The following is a 19069-nucleotide window of genomic DNA, read 5'->3' as shown; positions in this document are numbered from 1 at the left end:
TGTATCTATTCCCGAACTAAACACCGATGGTTAAGCCCGTAGGAAGCTATTTTACTCCCCTAATGATTCTACTGGGCGGACTACCAGTGTGCATTGATCTATGAGTATTATGCAATATGTAGTGTAACAGGTGCTGCGAAGATTTGTTTCTTAAACGTTCGAGCATTTCTCTAAAGCGAAATGTGATCATTACCACTGTTACGGATGCGCACAATCTTTCAATAGAAAAAAAAAAAAATTTAAATGCATACATGGGTTTAACGCGCCATGCGACATCGGCTATATGACGGATGATGTAGGGGCGGACATCGGTGCCGTTGACCACGTGGGGTTGTTTAACGTGCAGTGAAATCCCACAGCCGAGGAGCGCCTTTCGAAACGGACGGGATCGAACCCCCCGTCCTCGAAATCAGCAGTCGAGCGCCCTTCCACTGAGACATCGCGAAGAGGTTTAGAAAAAAAAAGAAGTAGTACTCAGACAACCCTATCGTGGATACAGAAGGCACAGAGTGGCTCGTTCAAACTGGATTTTGCTATGCAGCAGACTGCAGTCGCATGTTTCAGTAGTTGCGGTATTCCAAACATTAATGGGAATATACGATTTTTGAGCGTTTGCATTAAGTTGCATTGACGGCAGCAACCTGTTTTGCTTTGACACGGCGCCTAACGACAGCAGCACTTCGTTCGAGACACCGCTTGTCAAAGAATCTCAAGCGCCGAAGAACGCGACTGATATGTCCTTTCCAGCGTGACATACTCGATATGGACAAGTTTTTTTTTAATGGAGCGTGGAGTAATAGCCTGTTAATATTTCTTTTGCAAGATGCAGATAAGTAAGCAAAAACGCACAAGACCCGCGAAACAAACAAAAAGTACTCTTGTCCACGCCGCACGCGTGCACTTAAATCGCTGTGGGCTGGCACACGACGCGAAAACGCATCCACACTGAGTAGGGTTCGCCGCCATGCCGCTAGGTGGCGACTCTGCTCGATCTCGAGGCCAATAATGTCAGGTCTTCCCGGGCACGAAATTTTCTATCGAAAAACCGCACCGACCCGCAATACCCCTTCCCTTCCCCACCTTCAAAGGTTGGCCATAATTACGGCCCTGTTCTTGGCGCCTTGTTTCTTTCGAACGACTCCACTAATTATTATTGTGCCGCCCCGAAATACAGCCTCATGGAACTGAATTCAAAACTCCACAACTCTAATTTAAGTTGCTGAAAAAAAAAAATACCTGCCTATCTGCCTCATCAGTCAAAATACCTCAATGCACAGAGTATGTCTCCATCAGTATGCCAGTTGTAGGCTATAGTTTGTGTCACGGACGGTAATGATCGCGGACCTATTACAAGCGAAACATACCGGCGTTGAAAAGATTCAGTACACTCGAGAGTTAGGCGGGTTGGTACAATAAATAAATAAATAAATAAATAAATAAATAAATAAATAAATAAATAAATAAATAAATAAATAAATAAATAAATAAATAAATAAATTTGCAGGAGTAAAACCAGGCGAAAGGACGCAGACACAGTAAGGAACACAGGACGAGGCAACGTTGTCCTGCGTTCCTTGCAACGTATGCGTCCTTTCAGCTGTTTGTATTCTTGCGAAACGATTAAACTTAAGTGAAAATGCAAGCGTGTGCTTACCCGGCGGCTATCTAAACAAAGCCGGAACCTTTCACTTGAAAACGCGCGGACAATCATGAAAGTTGTACGTATTTGATTGCTTTTGCTTGTATGCACGAGCGCATGTGTTTTCCTGCACGCAGTACGCGAATAATCTCAACTTAGTACTCGCTGCTCTCCTACTGCACGTTTTGTTTTGTTTTTTTCGCATATCATATTCCAATCTGTCGCCTTCATTTCCTGCGGACGTCGCAGAGGTGCGCGACTTGAATGCGGCAATCTCTGTGGCCGCCAACCGCTTTCTGCTTCTTTTTCAAAGACAACTACACCTACACAGACACTATCGGAAGATCCCTTGCAACACTTTTGCTGCTGTTGCTTGGACACATACCGTTTCCCTTTAGAGCAGGAAGGGGCTGCGAAACCAGCCGCAGTTCGCGACCAAAATCTACCTCTGAGATGTTACGGGCTCTACAAACACGAAAAACGAATTCCAGAAAGAGCTGCTGTCACAATACACGAAGACAAACCATGAATCTCCCTTCCCACTTCCTCTAGAAAAAAAAAAAAACGAAAAAAAAAATGCACCGCTGCGGAAACTGCAAAGCGGCCGTCAGGGGCCTGCGGCAACGCAGACCGAACACGCTTCGGCATAGGGGCCGCGTGCGGAGGCGCTGCGTGCCAACGTCCGAGCAGCTCACCGCGGATGGGGTCAGGGCTACTCCACCAGCGTGACGCCTGTACGGCTTGTGGAAACGGGCGTCCTGGGCTCCACCTACAGGAACACGCAGGTCCTCCTCTCGGCCCAGCTCATCCGAGCGTAACGCCCATGACCGCAAAGGCGTTTAGCGATACCGCCACCCAGCCGACCAACAGAGAGGTTTCTTAACTATTCTTGGAAATGGCAGAGGGAGGACGAATGCGGACAGAAGGGAAAGAAATGGCACATTCGCTCATTAACAGATTTTTTTATCTTTTGGAAGAACAATACGCAAAGGCACAAGTTAAAAAACAGAAGTAACAGTGGCGCATTCAGACATTATCTGCAAAGAGGAATGATGTCTTCAGAAAAAAAAAAAATAATAATAATAATAATAATAAAGTAGCGTAAACGACTTATTTCTTGTGAACACTAAATTTTGCGACACAAATGTAGCAGGTCATTTGCTCTTTGAACTCCTTTTGCCCAAATTATTCGCGGCGGAATTTTTCGCCAGGTCTTCCGCGAAACGGTATCCTATCCCATATAGCACAGTAACCTTCGCAGGGCTCAAGAAATGCACGGATTGTACGACATACAATGTTTTCTGGTAGATTTGTAGGTGTCGTCCGGATCGTGCTACGCACCCCCCCCCCCCCCCCCCCCCACCATGCACCCCCATCAATACTGCCTACTGCAACGGCGCTGTCAATGGGGCGCATGCGTACTCATGACAACGCCCCTACACCCCGAAGTCCACACATTCCCATGACTGGTCGCTGCAACCGCCTTAAACACGCTCAGCAAACGTTTTTCGAAGCGTCATCACTACTGGCAACAGCATTCACGCACGCGTGGACGTGTCTCGTAACTGTTTCGGAGTAGCCGGGTACAATCATCGGGGGTGGGATTTGGAGGTAGGGGTGTCTAATGTCGTTTACCGCATTTCACTAAAATATGCGGCTGAAAATTTGGTTTCGTTTATAGGGTTTAACGTCCCAAAACGACATCGGCTAAGAGGGGCGTGCCGCAGTGAAGTAACAGTGAAGGGCTTCGGAAATGCCCACCACATGAGACTCTCTAACGTGTACTGACATTGCACAGTACACGGGCGCCTTGCGTTTCGCTTCCAATGAAAAACACGGCCTCGACTGGGATCGAAACCAGCGTCCTGGGGCTCAGCAGTCGACCGCTCTAATCAGCCACCGCGGCGGGACGTGCGGCCGGAAGTATTACATCAGCGGGACAAGTCGCTGCATACACGCGCGCATACAGGAGCACAGGAATAACACGGAAGGAGGTACGAAAGAAGCCAACAGTGAGGCGTAGGGGGTATTTTTTTTTTAATGCTTGTCTTTTTGTTGTAGACCAGACTTAGCGATTTAACCATTTTAGGAAGAAATACAATTAAGGACAAAGTAGATAGGAATGCGCCGATGGTGGGAACCGCACCCACGACCTCCGAATATCGGGTCCGGTGCTCTTACCAACTGAGCTACACCGGCGGCTGTCCAACCTTCCACTTTCTTGGGTATTAATGTCGCCTGTAACCGAACTTGGAGAGTGTTCACCAGCGCCATCCTCATCCTTAGCGGCGGACGTGGAACGTTCTGTATTACAGCGAGCTATCACGTGGAACGTGATCGGCGTAGAGGGCGCAAGCTGTGCGAGAACCCTCTTACGCTACTTGTCGCTTCAAGACTGCCAGAACCGAGACCCCCGTAAGTTATTAGCAGTAAACAAAGGAAATGTGAAGCATTCGTGTTTCATAATGAGCATCTCATTTTTCTTTGTTTCTTGTCGCAAGGAGTTAAAGCACACCAGTTAGCGCATTCAAACATGTCTGAGGATGTTCGCACTGTTTCAAAGAACTCTTGTCTTTGCGCGCAGCAACAAGTGCGCGAAAACTGGTGGAGAGTTTCATATCTCAAAAGCACAGAGTACAGAACGTACGCCTCAGCAATGCTGTCAGTGACTGTCGACACGAGCCACGGCTTGAAACATTCGTACACGCGGTTTATTTGCTCTGCAGGCATTTCAAAATAGACGTATTTTGTCATAAAAAAAAAAAAAATCTGTTGCGAGCGAGCACTCATTCAGTTTCTTGTTTTCGTTATCACCAGTTCGCAATTTGACCGGCTGCGGAAAAGATCAACCAGCTGGCTAGAGCTAAGCACAACTTTTTGCCCACGGCGTTCACTTCAGCGCGTGCAGCACGGGACCTGGGCACGAGGAAAGGTCGGGACGACCTGCAACCTGGCTCCCCCACCGCCGCAGCCGTGGGAACGCGCGACCAGTTATGCGGGCCATTTGCATAAATCGGTGTACCTGCAAGTGATTCGCTGGACTGATCACATGTGCGAATGCAACCGTTCCGTCATGTACGCAAAAATGCTTATTCAAACTATGCGAACGCTAAAAAGAAAACGCGACGCGAAACGCACCGGTGCAGTTCCTCGCAGAAATGGATCCGGTTTAAGCAGAAAAAGGTACCACTTTAGCTTTGGTTATACGCGTTGCAACGATGCTTGCTTTTGTGGGTCAGGTTAAATGTCGGTCTAGCGCAGAAAAATGCATTTTATTCGGGACAGAGATTAGAATTTAGACCACGGCCGTATGACGCATAGTCCCTCTGTGCGCCTGCTGCGCACACACGACAACACTTGCAAGTCGCCCCACCTCAGGCAGCGAGTTCTCATCGTGCCGGCTTTAACCAGCCACTTCACTCCTTCAGTAACACTGTTTTTATTCTACGCTCCTTTCTACGCGGCGCGAACCTCAACTCGCGGCTGTGATCCAACCGACGCCCTGTTAACGCGCTTGCATACATTTGAGCCTCTGTTCTGTCCACACAGTGCACAACAGGCTTGGCTTGCCTTTAAGGGTCTCACGTTTGAAAGCGACTCAGGCTACGAGGGACGGCGCAGTGAGCGATTTCAGCCACCTATCAGTGGCGTTGAAGAAGAAACAAAAAATGAAAGAAAAACAACTTCGCCGAAGCGGACTCGAACCCAGCTATTTCCCGGGAGGATTTGAACACAGGGAAGCGACAACGGAGCCTCACAGCCATCGTGGCTTTTTTTTTCTTTATTACCAATTTTTTTAAGCACACAGCATACACTCTGAATACACAACAACAAAGCAAAACAAAAGGAATGCTAAAAGCCCTAGGCACGTTCTGCCTAAAACGCTAGATTTAAAAAGGCTTTACTGAAGCCAGTTGGTCCAGTACAGGTAGCCACTCCGGTGAAGCTAGCGGTGAGGATAGCGGTGAAGCAGCAAGAGACGACATTTGCTCTTGGGAGGAGACTAACAACAGCATTGCTCGAAACCGTAGCCTATACGTATGTCGAGGAGGAGCTGGGAACGGTGCCTGTCAACCGTGACGACATGGTTACGACGCAGTGGCGCAGTTGCATAGGCTGGAAATATTATCGAGGGCGACGTACAGGCCATTTTCGACTCTACTACATGGAGCACAAGACGGTGCTCGTCAAGATGAATGCGAATCAAGGCGACAAAAGAAATAGTATAGTTAAATGTGAAAAAAAAAAGAGGGCGTAAGCATATGACCATCAAAAAGGGGCTTTGCAGTGGTTTGAAAAACAGCCAACAAATCTGAGGTCAACAGCTTGTTAGTGCATTCCAACTTCGCTATTGCAGCCCATGGCCTGATTTTTTTTTTTTTTCTTGGTCTCTTTCGTCTACTTCAGTCTGCCATACCCGCTTTTCATACGAACTACGAGAAGTTCTTGGTGTAGCAGTCGGTCTAGCGTGTCGTCGATTCGAGATAAGGTGTAGACGTCTTTCTTCGTTATGCTGTTCGCCGAAAGTATACACAAAATTGAAGAATTGTCTTTCTTTCTCACTAGAACAACCGGTGCCGCCCAGGAGCTCTTCGACGCTGGATGACTTGGTCCTGGACCGCTTGGCGCCCTAGCGGCGACGCACGGTGGGGGATTTGGCAGAGAGAGTTCGGGCGTCCTCGTAGCTAGGTTACAATGTGACGTTTGCAATCGGCGTTTGTCGAACTTTTAATGACAACGAGACGCACTCGCTATGACTCCAAAGAAGGCTGCGGATTCGGCCTTGTCTCTTCTCGGACAGGGCTTGGCTTATGTCAAAAGTGAGCGTGTGGCCGTCTTCAGGCGAGTCATCTGGAGATCGGTCGGAGAGAGCGAAGGCGTCTCAAAACTTGCCAGATAGAAAGGAATCGTCGTGCCTCTGTTGTGTTAGCATTCTGAAATTTGTCCGCAGCCCCTCTACCTTAGGAAACAGGCGATGCCTCTCCCACAATGTCCAGTCTTCGGTCTGGGAGGAACTGAGAGTTTTATCCGCTGATGCCTTCAATGTCATCTGCATTACCACCCCGCACAGAGCGAAGACGCTTGTCCGAAGTGGGATGCTGCTCTTTTCATCCAGGGCAACGAGGTTCTCCAGGGTTGTCTTCGAAAATCCACCTACGTCCGGCGAAAGCGTAATGACTTGGGATCGAAGGATTATGACTGCTTGATTCTCAGTCATCATACCCAAAATTATGTTGCAGGAACACTGCTGCAAAGAGTACGAGGGTCGCGAGTTAGGCACATCTGCTCACCGTCCCTCATGCGGCGCATCATCCCGATGTCATAAGGTGGCCTCAGGAGCGCGGATTTGCGGGCCGCTCGAAGGCGTTGAGACTTTCCCTATCTGGGCGGCGAAGACTCCGCTGATTGCGTATTACTAAACCGCTCCCGTGTCAACCGGCGCGGCGAAATGTGTGGCCATCGAAGCTCATGCGAAGGTCGACGGTTCATGACGCTGCCTTCGGAAATGGGTCGCGGCTTCCACGGATATAGGAACCGAGGCTCGGGCATGTCGTCGGGACTTTTCTGGTCGGAGTCGTCATCGTAGCCCTGCGTCGCTTCGCTGTTGGGCTTCTCAATTGGTTTGGCTTATTTATGGGGTTTAACGTACCAAAGCGACTCCCGCTATGGGAGACGCGTGGTGAAGGGCCTCTGGCAATTCCAACCATCTGAGGTTGTTTTAACGTGCGCTGTCATTGCACAGTAAACGGGCGCCTTGCATTTTGCCGCCATCAAAACGCGGCCTTATCTGAAAGAACTGAATTTATTAGGGCCATGCAGTTTTGGCTCCACCTATCGTGGTTGTAACGATGAATAAAAAAATTGCAAAACGGTCGCTGCCTCCTAGTTTTATATTCACTTCAGCTCTTACGCTGGCCGATTCCAGGAGATGAAAGCGAGCAGAACAAACTGGTATCACATCGCAGTTTTTGTGTGCCACACGTACCTCCTACTCTATTTGTGGTGTGACAACCACCAGTAAGTTGCTAAAAACTGCAATTACATGGGGAAAAAATTCCTTAGAGCTTATTTACCAGGTGAACTCCATGCGTATAGCAATGTGTACTACCAAGCCATTCCTAAAGAAAGAACAATATATTTCCTGCCTCAACCCTTCATCAGGAGCCCAGTGTTTTTTTCTTTTTTCACTGAAATGAGACGTTAAGTTCAACGGGCTGGACATGTGCTCAACTGTACTTTAGTTCACTGCACAACAGCTTTCCTAGTGAACAACGAAAGCATTCTTTGTAGCTGTGATAAAAATGGCCTCAACTGTTTCCATTTATTCTCTTTTTTTTTTTTTTTTTCCCCATTTTGTGTTTCGGAGACTGCGTCAAGGCACCAGTTAGAGGAACACCAAGCAGAATTGGTAGTTGCCTTCTCATCACAAGGAGATTACTCTAACTGAAAACAGCCTTGATAAGCTAGAAAAAGCTAATAAAGAATACAAGTGTCACTACTAGCACTTAATCTCTACGAATAAACTGTGTCTATGGACACAGTTTATCCAGGCCTCGGCGGCCGCTTTTCGATGGAGGCGAAAAGCAAGGCGCCCGTGTGCTGTGCGATGTCAGTCACGTTAAAGAACCCCAGGTGGTCGAAATTTCCGGAGTCCTCCACTACGGAGTCTCTCATAGCCGGAGTCGCTTTGGGACGTTAAACCCCAAAACCCAAACCAACCCCCACTAATTTCTACATACTGTTCCCAGAGGCTAGACTACCTCAAAGAAGTGGCAGGCATTTTCGCCTCGTGTAGACACTGCAAGTAAGAGCCAAGTGGAGGGAATACGTTTATATTTTCTGAACACACGTTGCCATAACTAGAAAGAGCTCGAGAATCAATTTTTGGCTGAGAACAATTGCTAGATAGAGCTGTTTTCAGAGTCCTCTTAAAAGACTGCAGACATTTCATTTTAGTTGCATATTACCTTCTCTGCAGTGATGCATAAGACTTATAATGCACAAATCACCATGTGGTATTTCCGCAAGGCCGCTAAACAATCCGCAACTGAACTTCCTCTGTCACGCTGTTTTCAGTTTCGGCAATCAAAGAATGGCTGCAACAAAGTTGGCTTTAGGTAATATGAAGCCTAGAAAATTAAAAAAAAAAAAAACAATATATTTACTGTTGGCTATTGAAGAAGGCTGGCTTAAACGCTGTAGCGAATTCAAATCATATACAAGCAATCATATTGCAGTTTTCATCAGCGCATGACGTCCCTTATGATCGAGGTCACATCCATTGTTTGATTGATGAAGCCAAAACAGTATCAAGAATAAATTCTATTGTAAGCTATTCAGCTGCCATGGGAGAATACCACAGGGTGACCATACCAATTTCTAAGGCCTCAAATCAAAGAGGAAAAAATAGCAAACAAAAATTTAATGTCCACCACATTTCCCATTGACACCAATGTGAAGACACCAATGTGAAATTAGGTATCTGTGCAAGTCACCCATGTTGTAGTTCCTCATTCTTGTCTATACTTCGTCTCACAAGATATCTGCAGAACCCTTGCAATTGTGCTCCTAAGTGGCTCTCGCCCCTGCGCACTATAATAGAGAATTGTGTTCCTACTGTCACCCCACCCCCCCCCCCCAATTTGGGGGGCGAGAAGCGCGTTCGAGCACAATTGCCTATTGCAGTGTGTGTGATCCTGATTGGACCTCTGCCTTTCGCAGTGCTGCAAACATCTTGTGAGACGAAGTATAACGAACTTCCTTATTCGGCTTAAACCCCAGTTTCTAGAGAATGTCAATTGAAATTGCTGAATGTTCGATTACCGCGGTTATGCGCGCGTTTCACGATGCAACGCACCGATCACAGAAGGCATTGGCCTCTCAATGCCGGCCGAATCCTCGAGCCGTGAAGACGCCGTGAGTCGGAAAATGCCAGCTTTATGACTGTAGTAGCCAGGTGCGACAATCGCATCGCCCGAACGCGGCGATTAGGCGCGCAAGCGGGCGGCGAAAGCGGAAGCGGCAGTGAGGTACGGTGATCCGTTTCATTTTTACCGCTCCCTTATTTGTTACGGCTTCTCAGGAAAATGAAATAAAAAAAAAACAGCAAAGGCTGCGTGAGTGGCATTGCCGCGAGAAGGCAACGCCCGCTAAGCCCCCAAGCGGTGGCGCCGCTTCGAGATAAAATGCCGCGATAGGGAGACTGCACGGGCCGCGCTCACTTCTGGCGCCACATTACTCGCCTCCCGTTGCAGGCGACCGTTCCTCCAAAGGAGAGGGAGGGGGGAGTCCAGAAGAGGGGGGACCGGGGGAGCAGCGGACATGACAGACAGCGCTGCCAAGCAAACTCGCGCACATTGCGTACACGCGTACCGCTGCGCGGCACGTCATGTTACGTTCCGCTTCGGCGCCACCATCTCGCGGGCGGGAAAGCAAAAAAGTAAATGGGACAAAGGTGGTAAGCAGTGCCTTCCGTGCAATGCTCCACGTAGTGGAACTCATCCCGGGCACGGGATGAGCTAAACACTTACTCAATGCGCACTCTAGCACGACATGCCGGCAAAATTCGGCGGCACGCGTCACACCCATCGCGCATTTGCAAGCGGACGCGTGTTCGTTTTCCTCCATGAGTCTCTCACAGAGCAGCCTCGCGATAACGAAAAGGAAGAGCCGGGTCGTGTGGCCACCCGTCAAGACCAGGAAGAAGTCGAGCAGTGGAGCGAGCGCTGGCAAGCGTTCATTTCCGCTCGCGACGCTGGATCCGGAAGTTCGCATGGTGCGGAGCAAGCACTCACCTAGGTTGGCGCCTAAAGGTTTCGCACTGCGCTGTTTGCCTGCAACCTGAGCACCTACCTTATCCGTGTCAACCCACCAAAGGAAATTATACTTGCAACGAGGCTACCAAAATCATCAGTAAAAGTGGTAAGCACCCGTCAAATTTAGGGGTAGCTGTCAAGTATATAAGGCTATAATTTGACAATTCACATACCATCCTCCAACCGTTGCAATGAGAACACAATCACTAGATTTCCTTACAGCAACAGCTGCAAGCCAAACGAAAAATTTACAAATAATTCCCTTAATTCAAAGAATTGCAAGGCTTACCTAAATGTAGCATAATACACAGACTATTGCATTAACCGTTACCGCCAGAAACAACAAAAAAATGAAGTGGCGGATACTTCTGAATGGAGGCCTTCCAGTCAATGGCGTCACAATTTTCATCATGCCAGGGATAATCGCTAAGACTTGGTAGCATAACATCGCATAGTATGGCAGATGAAAGAGGATTTGTCATTATTTAATCGCATTAACTGCTAAGTCTTCAAAAATCAGCCAATACAGTGACTGAAGGGCCTCCTCTGAGGAGTACTTATGCTCCACTGTAGAATTGTATCCAACTGTAGTTCCTTCAATACAACCCTTAATGCCTGTTCCTCTCTCATGCCTTTCAAAGGTTTCTGTACACGTTTAGGAGCTATATTCTTCGTTACATTAATTTCGGTAAGATCCACACCTTTGGGTCACAATTTACCTGCAGAATTATGTCCTACAATCCTAAAGACAGATGTAATGATGTTTTTTTTTATCTGTTGCAATGTCAAACACAGGCCAGATAAAAATATGACAGAAAGCAAAACCTCGAAACAAAACTCTGGTAATATGCACAATCAAATTTTTTCTTTGAGAGTTTGTCACCTCACACTATTTCTTTCGTACATACAGCCCACAAGCAACACAACTTAAAACATTTCCACTACTTTCCAATCATATGTGGCACAAATGCACACAGAAAAATGGCATAGGCTGTACCTTAAAGAAAGAACAAAGTAACTTTACTAAGTAACTGAAGGTGATGCACAACAGACCTCCCATCTAGGTTGTCTGTGCACCTCACTTTTGAGCCTTCCTGTGGCAAACAGCACAAGTAAGCAGCATCAAATGCCAACCATGAAAGGAGCCATGCGTACAACATGTCTGTGCTATGAAGAGTTAATATTTCCCGCAAGAAAGGTTTATTAACTCACGGTAGCTCAGATAGCACACAAAACTATTCAAACTCTGCAGCAATTAATAAGGCGACTGTGCCTTGACCTGCAAAGAAATGCCCTAAAGAAGGCTACAAGGTGCAGAAGACCATCCAGACCTGGGAGGCATCCGGACTGGCCTCGAGGCGACTGCGCTGGCTGGGTGCCCACAGACTCTGCTTGTGCACTTCCGTTACATAATGATGTGAGGCTGTGATGGACTCGTAGAGCACCGAGAAGGCAGCTACTCCTAGGCACATGCCAAGCATACCTGCATGGCAAAGAAGCTGTTTGTGCTCCAATAAACAAAGCCAAAGCACGAGTATGCCTCAAGCGCTGGCTGGGAGAAAACTTTTTACAAGTATCATAGCACGAAGTGCCACTTATGTTCTACACAGTAGTGCATATTGCACTACTTCAGAAGGGTTTCATAACCACAGCTTATGAACATAGGAACAATGAGGTTGAACGAGGGAAATAGAAATATGTAGCCCTGCTGACAATCTGAAGCAACAAAGGCCTCCGCGACATCATAACACAGTGTTTACATTACTAGAAAGCAAACAATATGATAACGAACTGAACAAGGGTAGAGGGGAGCAAAGGGGCTTGTCTTCGTCTGTGCAAAGAAAGAAAGCAATCAAGAATCACCTCCAAGTGAGGATGCAGAGAGGCCTCGAAACAGCAGGTTTTCCACATGAGTGCTAAATTCAAAGTATGACTGATGGCCCATCACCTCCATCTGTACAAAACAAAATAAACATAGGTGCACCATTAATAACATAAAAATAGCAGAAGCCACTCATCTCATAAAAACACAGAGCACATAACTAAACTCCCACACTTATCCCCTACAGCCAACACAAAAAGAGGTAGCAGCAGCTCCCAGCAGAGCATCTAACCCATGCCCATCTCCATAACATCCTTATCTGCAAGCACATAAATGTTGGAGATTTTGCTTTTGACACATATAATTAAAGGCAACACCACTTACCCAAGCAATGGTCCATTATTAAGCTACGGCTATGGACAAAAATAAAAGCACTGGATTCTGAATCTCACAAGCTAATAGGTTCTCAGCATAGCGATGCTGAATAGTTTCTTAAAATATTAACATCTTCGTCTGCTTGCCAGCCTTCGTAAATGAAGTAACTCTGCACATGCAAGCCCAACAATCCAATTCAGGAATTTTTCCAGCCTCACTTAGCTGCCTTGGGAGCTTTTTCTTTCCTTCTCCATAACTCCAACATCTATGTTCCTTTTAGTTCTAAATATTTAGCATGTTAAATGCTTTTATGCTAAGCAGACAGCAAGTATGCAGATATGCAGATAGCAGAAGAGCACACTTTACTAGCTCTGTGACACATGCTATGCACAACAGCTGCGCACAACAGCACATGTAATCATGACCCCAAACAGACATTCTCTACACCACTAAGACAATACTGGTAACAAAGCAACAGTCAGTGACACAAAGTTAGTTCAAGGGGTATGTTTTTTAAAGCTGGTTTTAAGCGTGGAACAACGGGACACAAGGAACCGAATAGAGTTACTATGCTACAAATCATCAATATTAACAAAGCTTCTTTTATCATCATGCAACATCTTGAACAAGCAACAACAAGCCATCTGCATAATGCAGCAGCAAAAGCAACTAACAAACTTGCCCACAAGTATTTTTGTACTTCTGAAAGTTAACATGAAATAGTCCCCATCTCAACGGAAACATAAATACAGATTGCACAAAAGGACTACAACCAAAATATGCATGTAAGATAAAAAACTTATGAACTGGTCACATCAGCCTATATTTGAAAAAAAAAAAAAAAAGTAATAATAATTAAATCATAATATGCACTCTTGGTCAAAAAGGGTTGCCTGCAGAGTGGCTAGTGGAGAACTTCGGAAGTTCCACATATCTCAAGGATGAAGAGAGCTCTTGTCTCTATCGCTACAGAACTTTGAAACATTAGTTGTGCCATACTTATCACTTCAAAAGCAAACCTTAGGAAATTCTGACCAGGACCATACATTATAAAAAAAATACTAATGCTGTACCTAATATAAATGGCACAAACTCTACTAACCGAAGTTAACTGCAATTTTCTATCTACAAAATTATGTTGCAATTTTGTCTCGTTCAGCCCCAACCAAGACAAACATTCCTGTAATTTTCACCACCCAGTTTCATTAACAAAAAAACATTTCAGTTACTTAGTAAAGATTGCATGTCTTCAAACAAAACTTTAATAACAGGCCTGCCATTCAAACAGCACCATTCAAAACCGTTCAACTTTTCTCTTAATAGTATACTGGAACGTACATTACATGCAACATTTAAAGGAAGGGCCTAACTGCCTTTTCAGTCAATCTGTCTGCCAAATTTTCACATGACAGCTTAGGCGCTATCACGTACATATATGCAAAGTGCTCCACTGTGGTGGTTCAGTGGCTAAGGTGCTCGACTACTGAACCCAAGTGTGCGGGATAGAATTCCGGCCGCTTTTCGATGAAGGCGAAAAGCAAGGCACCTATTTATTGTGCAATGTCAATGCACATTAAAGAACCCCACCAGGTGGTTGAAATTTCTGGACTACAGTGCCTCTTACAGCCCGAGTTGCATGGGGACATTAAAACCTAGAAACCAAACCATACATGTAAGGTAATTCTTGAGGGTAAATGTTTTCCCAGTAGGCTTCACAATGTTTGCAATGTACTGATACATCATCCTTCAGACCTACCATGCAAAACATCTACAGACAATAGTGAAACCTCATGCAAAAGAGTTGTGGCACCGGTTGACTTCTCTGTCAATAATTTATTTTGTGTTTTTGCTCTAGGCCGAGGCTTTGCACATGTGACAATTTTTTTGGACAGGGAAGGTGAACGGAGGGGGGTGCTTCTGAAGAGTAGGAGGGGCTGAGTGGAGCTAGGAGGGTGCAGTAGGAAAGTGGCTGATACTTGAGGAGGCTTCACACAGATAATGTGAGCATAAGAGCTTTCACCTCTCTAGCTTCTTTTTCCAACACATGTTATGCAAATGCTACCCCACCCGTGCCCAGTTTGTGCTCAGGAACATCTGCTAATTACATTTATTGATTTATTTAAACATACTGCAGGTCATTATTTCTCATTACAGATACTGAGCTGCAAAATCGCTCTTGTAAGTCCGAAAACAAAGCTGCAATGTACAAGTAGTAGCTTCAATGGCCATCTAATATTACTACTGTACAATTCAGCCAAGATTGCAATTTACTAAAATAAAACTGGCTGTACAAGGAGACTAAACTGAACATGACACAAAGCACACGGGAAAGAGAATACTGGAACCACATCCAATTTCCACGCTCCTGTGCTGAGCAAATTATCGTTCCAAATTACTGAAATGACAACACTGTGATTGATCTATAGTTAAATGTTTTTGCATAATAATATTAAAACACCATTTAAAAAACAGTTCAGCCTTTCATAAATGCTTAAATTTACATAATCAAGTACAAAGCTGAACGAAAACAAGAGAGCTGTTGGCTGAGAGCTTTTCAGCGCCTCCGACCTGCATGAAATCCGGTCAAGGACCAGGGAAGCCGGTCGACGAACCCGGACCACGAAAACACTTCCGCGATGGGTCCACTTTCTCCCGCTACCTGCACTGCCGGCTTCCGGGTCCAGGAAAGTCTACGACGCCTGACCGCCAGTGAGCTTTTTCCCCGTTTCAAGGGACCGTGCCGCTACCCTTTGTCTTAGCACTGGCCGATACTACAATATATTTATGTCGACAGCTTTCACCATGGTCAACGAGTCAAAGGTCAACACAGTACTGCCTCCAAAAGTAGGTGTAAAGCTACGTCAACGTCGAACCTCGCCGGTGTTTTCGAAAATGCAGCAGCGCTGTACCCTGCAACATCAAGGTCGACCACTTGATCGAAGGAATAGGTGGGTAATACACGCGTATCTCATCATATGCTATCGCAGTTAGCGACCATCAAAAGCGTTCTGCTGAGACCGGATATAAAAGCTGCTGGCTCGGATTCGAACAGAGCCGTCTGAGAGGCACGATACCGTCACTTGCTGCCAGTATCCGTCACACAACTGCCGTAAGGATTTGAAAACTTTCGGCAATCGTTATATCCGGACAAAACATAACGTGTACAGAGCACGTGTACGAATTCCAGGCTGCCAACCGCTTCTCATTTCGTAGAGTCCGCCACATTTGCATAAATGTCACTTCGCCCATTCAAACGACCGGAATGAGAGCAAACACAACAAACGGCCCGAGGACGTCGCTTGAGGGGAAATCCACCAGCACAATGCGCCATGAAATCCAGGTGACGCCGTCGAGGTAACAAACAAACGAAGCCACCACTCCAGCGAGGAGGCAGCGAGAAAAAAACACCTTGGCAGCGTGTTTTCAAGCAGCGCGCTTGTCAACGGCCGCGCCGCGACGCACTGCCCAAACAACTGCACTGCAACCTTGAAGACAAGGGGTTCACGCCCGCCGGTCTCAAAGTGGTAGCGCATATCTCATGTACGGACACTACTAGCGCTCCAGCCATCTCGGCGATACATAAGCAAGTCGTCGATCACATGCGTGTGACTACAGAAGTCTACGCAAATGAAAGCACAATCAGCGGGAACGAGTTCGCGAAAGCCAACGGAGCCAAAGACAACGGCCACAAAACAAAGTTGGGGCTTACCTTCAGCTGACTGTGGTTGGCGCTTGCCGTCCAGTGAGACCAACTGCCGCCGCGTTGTGTGCGACGGAGCTAAACTTGGTATACGCCAGAAGAAAAGCAAAAGTGAAGAGAAAGCCGGTTGCAATCCAGTTTTCACTTTCTCGAAGCCGCCTCAGCATCGCTGCGCAACCGCGCGTAGGCCATCCGGATCGGGCGTCCTTCGCGGCGCCGGCGCCGTTGCCATGCCACGGGCGACGCTAGCGCTGGTAGCGCCTCCTTTCCGCGTTTAGGAGAACTGCGCCAACGCTTCGTCGCTTCGTGGCTTCGTCGGCTTCGTGGCTATTCGTGGCCGCTTCCACGGGCCTTGTTTCCACGCCCCGGTCCATGTCCAGTCTGGCGGTCCGGCTGGTCCGTCTAGGGTCCGGCTCGTAACTCTAGGTCCGGCCTCCGGGAACGAACAATTGACAATGTGTATAACTGGGCATGTTATGTTGTTCTTCTCCACAGCATATGCTAAAGCCCTCAGGTCAATTTTGCTTTTTCAAATGGTCATTACCATGTGGTCTTCGACTCGCTGGCATAGCTTAATTTGGAAGTCCAATAATGAACCTGCGGCTGCGCCGTAGAAAAAAAGGAAGGGAAGCGTAGTAAACGCGATAGCCTTTTTAGCTTCTTTTCGTTGGTTTGGGTTTTGGGGAAAGAAAGGTGCAGTATCTGCAGTATCTGTCTCACTTCTCAGTGGACACCTACACGTACAATTAACAGCATACAATCGGAAGTGCATATGTCATCGGTTAGAATTCATAGCCTCCAACTTGTCTAGCCGATGGATGCTAAACGGGGAACGAACAGTAATGACACCACCCTGAACGGTGCACAAATAACTGTAAGAAAAGTAAAATGTTTAAGATTATTTTTCCGGTGAGGTCACAACTGCCATTTTTATGAAGCTGCCCATAGGAAGGGAAAAAAGTGTCCCAAGCCCCAGCTTCTCTTGAGTGCCACGCCGGAAATTACGAGCAATCTGTACGTGATACTAACTTCATTTACATCACATCATTCATTTACTATACACCTCAAACCAGTGCTTAAAATCTGGCTCCATGTAGTGATTCGAGCACTGGTGGAAAGAGAAATAAAGAGGGAAAGAGAGAAAATGGCTGGTTGCCTGTTTTGCAAATCGTTTTTACAAAGGGAAGAAATCATTATTTTTCTCCATCTCCGGTTTTAGAAAACTTGTTACTGGTTCTTATTAATGCTCACTGCGAAACTCGAAACGATAGGGGAGAAATCTTCCGATTGCACCACTGACAAGAACAAAAACGGTTGCCTGCTTTGTATTCAACAGTCCTTATAGGTTCATTTCACATGACGTCATCGCACGAGCGCCATCCGCCATTTTTTTTTGGTCACGTGAGCGACGCTGCCCGGTCGTCGCATACCAAAGTTGACGTGTGGTGAAGTCACACGACGGACAAAATCGTGAAGCACTATCGCGATCTGGCATTGCGTGACTATATAGTGAGCTAGGATATTCTAGCATACTGTAGACATGGCCCTCAAGTCAGCGATTTCCACCGCTTTGCTTCCGTTCGCGAGCAGCGTTTTCGCAGTTCGGATTCATGCACGAACGACACTTTTCTTTTGCTTTTATGTTTTGTAGCGGAGAGCATTCCAGCCGCACCCTGGCGCCTAAGCATGTGCAGCGTAACATGTATTCTACTAAAACGCCGGAGGAAAGCGGGCTTTGATAGACTGACTATAGTGTAACGAAGTGTTCGCACGTTGAACTTTCTTGACGGCACGACGGCTCCGCCGCATTGAAGAAAGGGACCAGGCGATTTCGTTTGATAACACAAGTTAACTGAATTTAATAAAGATGAACTCAAACAATAATTAAAGCGAATCCAGTAGTACCAAATAAACAACTAATTCAAATTAACAACACATCAGTCCGCCAACGCGACATCTTCCGAGCAGGGGTCCCGAGCAGCAGCTCGGATGGTCGCCGTCCTCCCTTACTTGCCGCCAAAACCCCTCTGTCCACGTTCTTCAGGATTCTCCAGGCAGTGTTTGTTACCAGGCGGAAATGCGCTTATCGGAGCCAATGAGACGACTTTCTTTACAGCTGAGAAACCAATAGGACGCCGGTGCCCGCGAGGTTGTTTCCTGGCGAGCACCGCGTGAATTTCTAGAAGACGCGGCGCATCTCCGCCTGGCACCCAAACACACAAAAGGTAAACCAAAAACACATGGGCCGCAAGGACGCAGACGGCACAAAACACAAAGCTCCGTCCGTGCTCTCAGCCGTCGCCCCCAAGCCCTCAGGCGTTAACCGGTTGGGACGCGAGCTTTCAACAGCTCGCCTCCTTCACAGCCGTTAACCATTTTCCGAACGGCGTACATCGTGAATACCCCCCCAAGAAGAAGGGGAAAGCACAGCGACGCCGTGCAAAAGAAAAAAAGGACCGCTCCCCGGCTGTGCACGGGTCCGGAAAACGGCGCGCGACATAGGCATAGCTCGCTATGCGACACCTCCCCCCTATGAAAAAGAGTGTCCCACTCGGTCACAATCATGCCCGTACAAATAAACCGCAAGGAAATGCTATGAATAACTATGTACAAGGTTCAAAAATGAAATTACGTCTACTGGATAGGACCACACAACAATACCAAAATTGAATAAAATATACGCAATGCCGAAAAAACGAGAAAATATAAATGTCAGG

General features: G+C 46.9%; 1 protein-coding gene across 2 annotated transcripts in view; it reads right to left on the bottom strand.

Annotated features, from left to right (window-relative positions):
* The window catches only part of LOC146201998 (high affinity copper uptake protein 1-like), a 46392-nt gene extending 29812 nt beyond the window's left edge, over positions 1-16580 (bottom strand). The window contains exons 1-3 of one of the 2 annotated variants that reach the window (XM_084587891.1): positions 16362-16580; positions 12319-12409; positions 11787-11938 (exon numbers count right to left, since the gene is read on the bottom strand). In XM_084587891.1, the coding sequence (XP_084444017.1) occupies positions 11787-11938; positions 12319-12409 (243 nt within the window). In that variant the 5' untranslated portion in view covers positions 16362-16580. Of the gene's footprint in view, positions 1-11786; positions 11939-12318; positions 12410-15220; positions 16074-16361 lie in introns of those variants that run through there. The other variant, XM_084587890.1, reaches the window with a different exon arrangement.
* Positions 16581-19069: the final 2489 nt, after the last annotated feature.

The sequence above is a fragment of the Amblyomma maculatum genome, chromosome 1, assembly GCF_055883805.1.
Source record: "Amblyomma maculatum isolate TAMU_Amacu chromosome 1, ASM5588380v1, whole genome shotgun sequence".
NCBI lineage: Eukaryota > Metazoa > Arthropoda > Arachnida > Ixodida > Ixodidae > Amblyomma > Amblyomma maculatum.
Note: the sequence above shows the minus strand (reverse complement) of the source record. Positions and strands in the feature narration are given on the sequence as shown.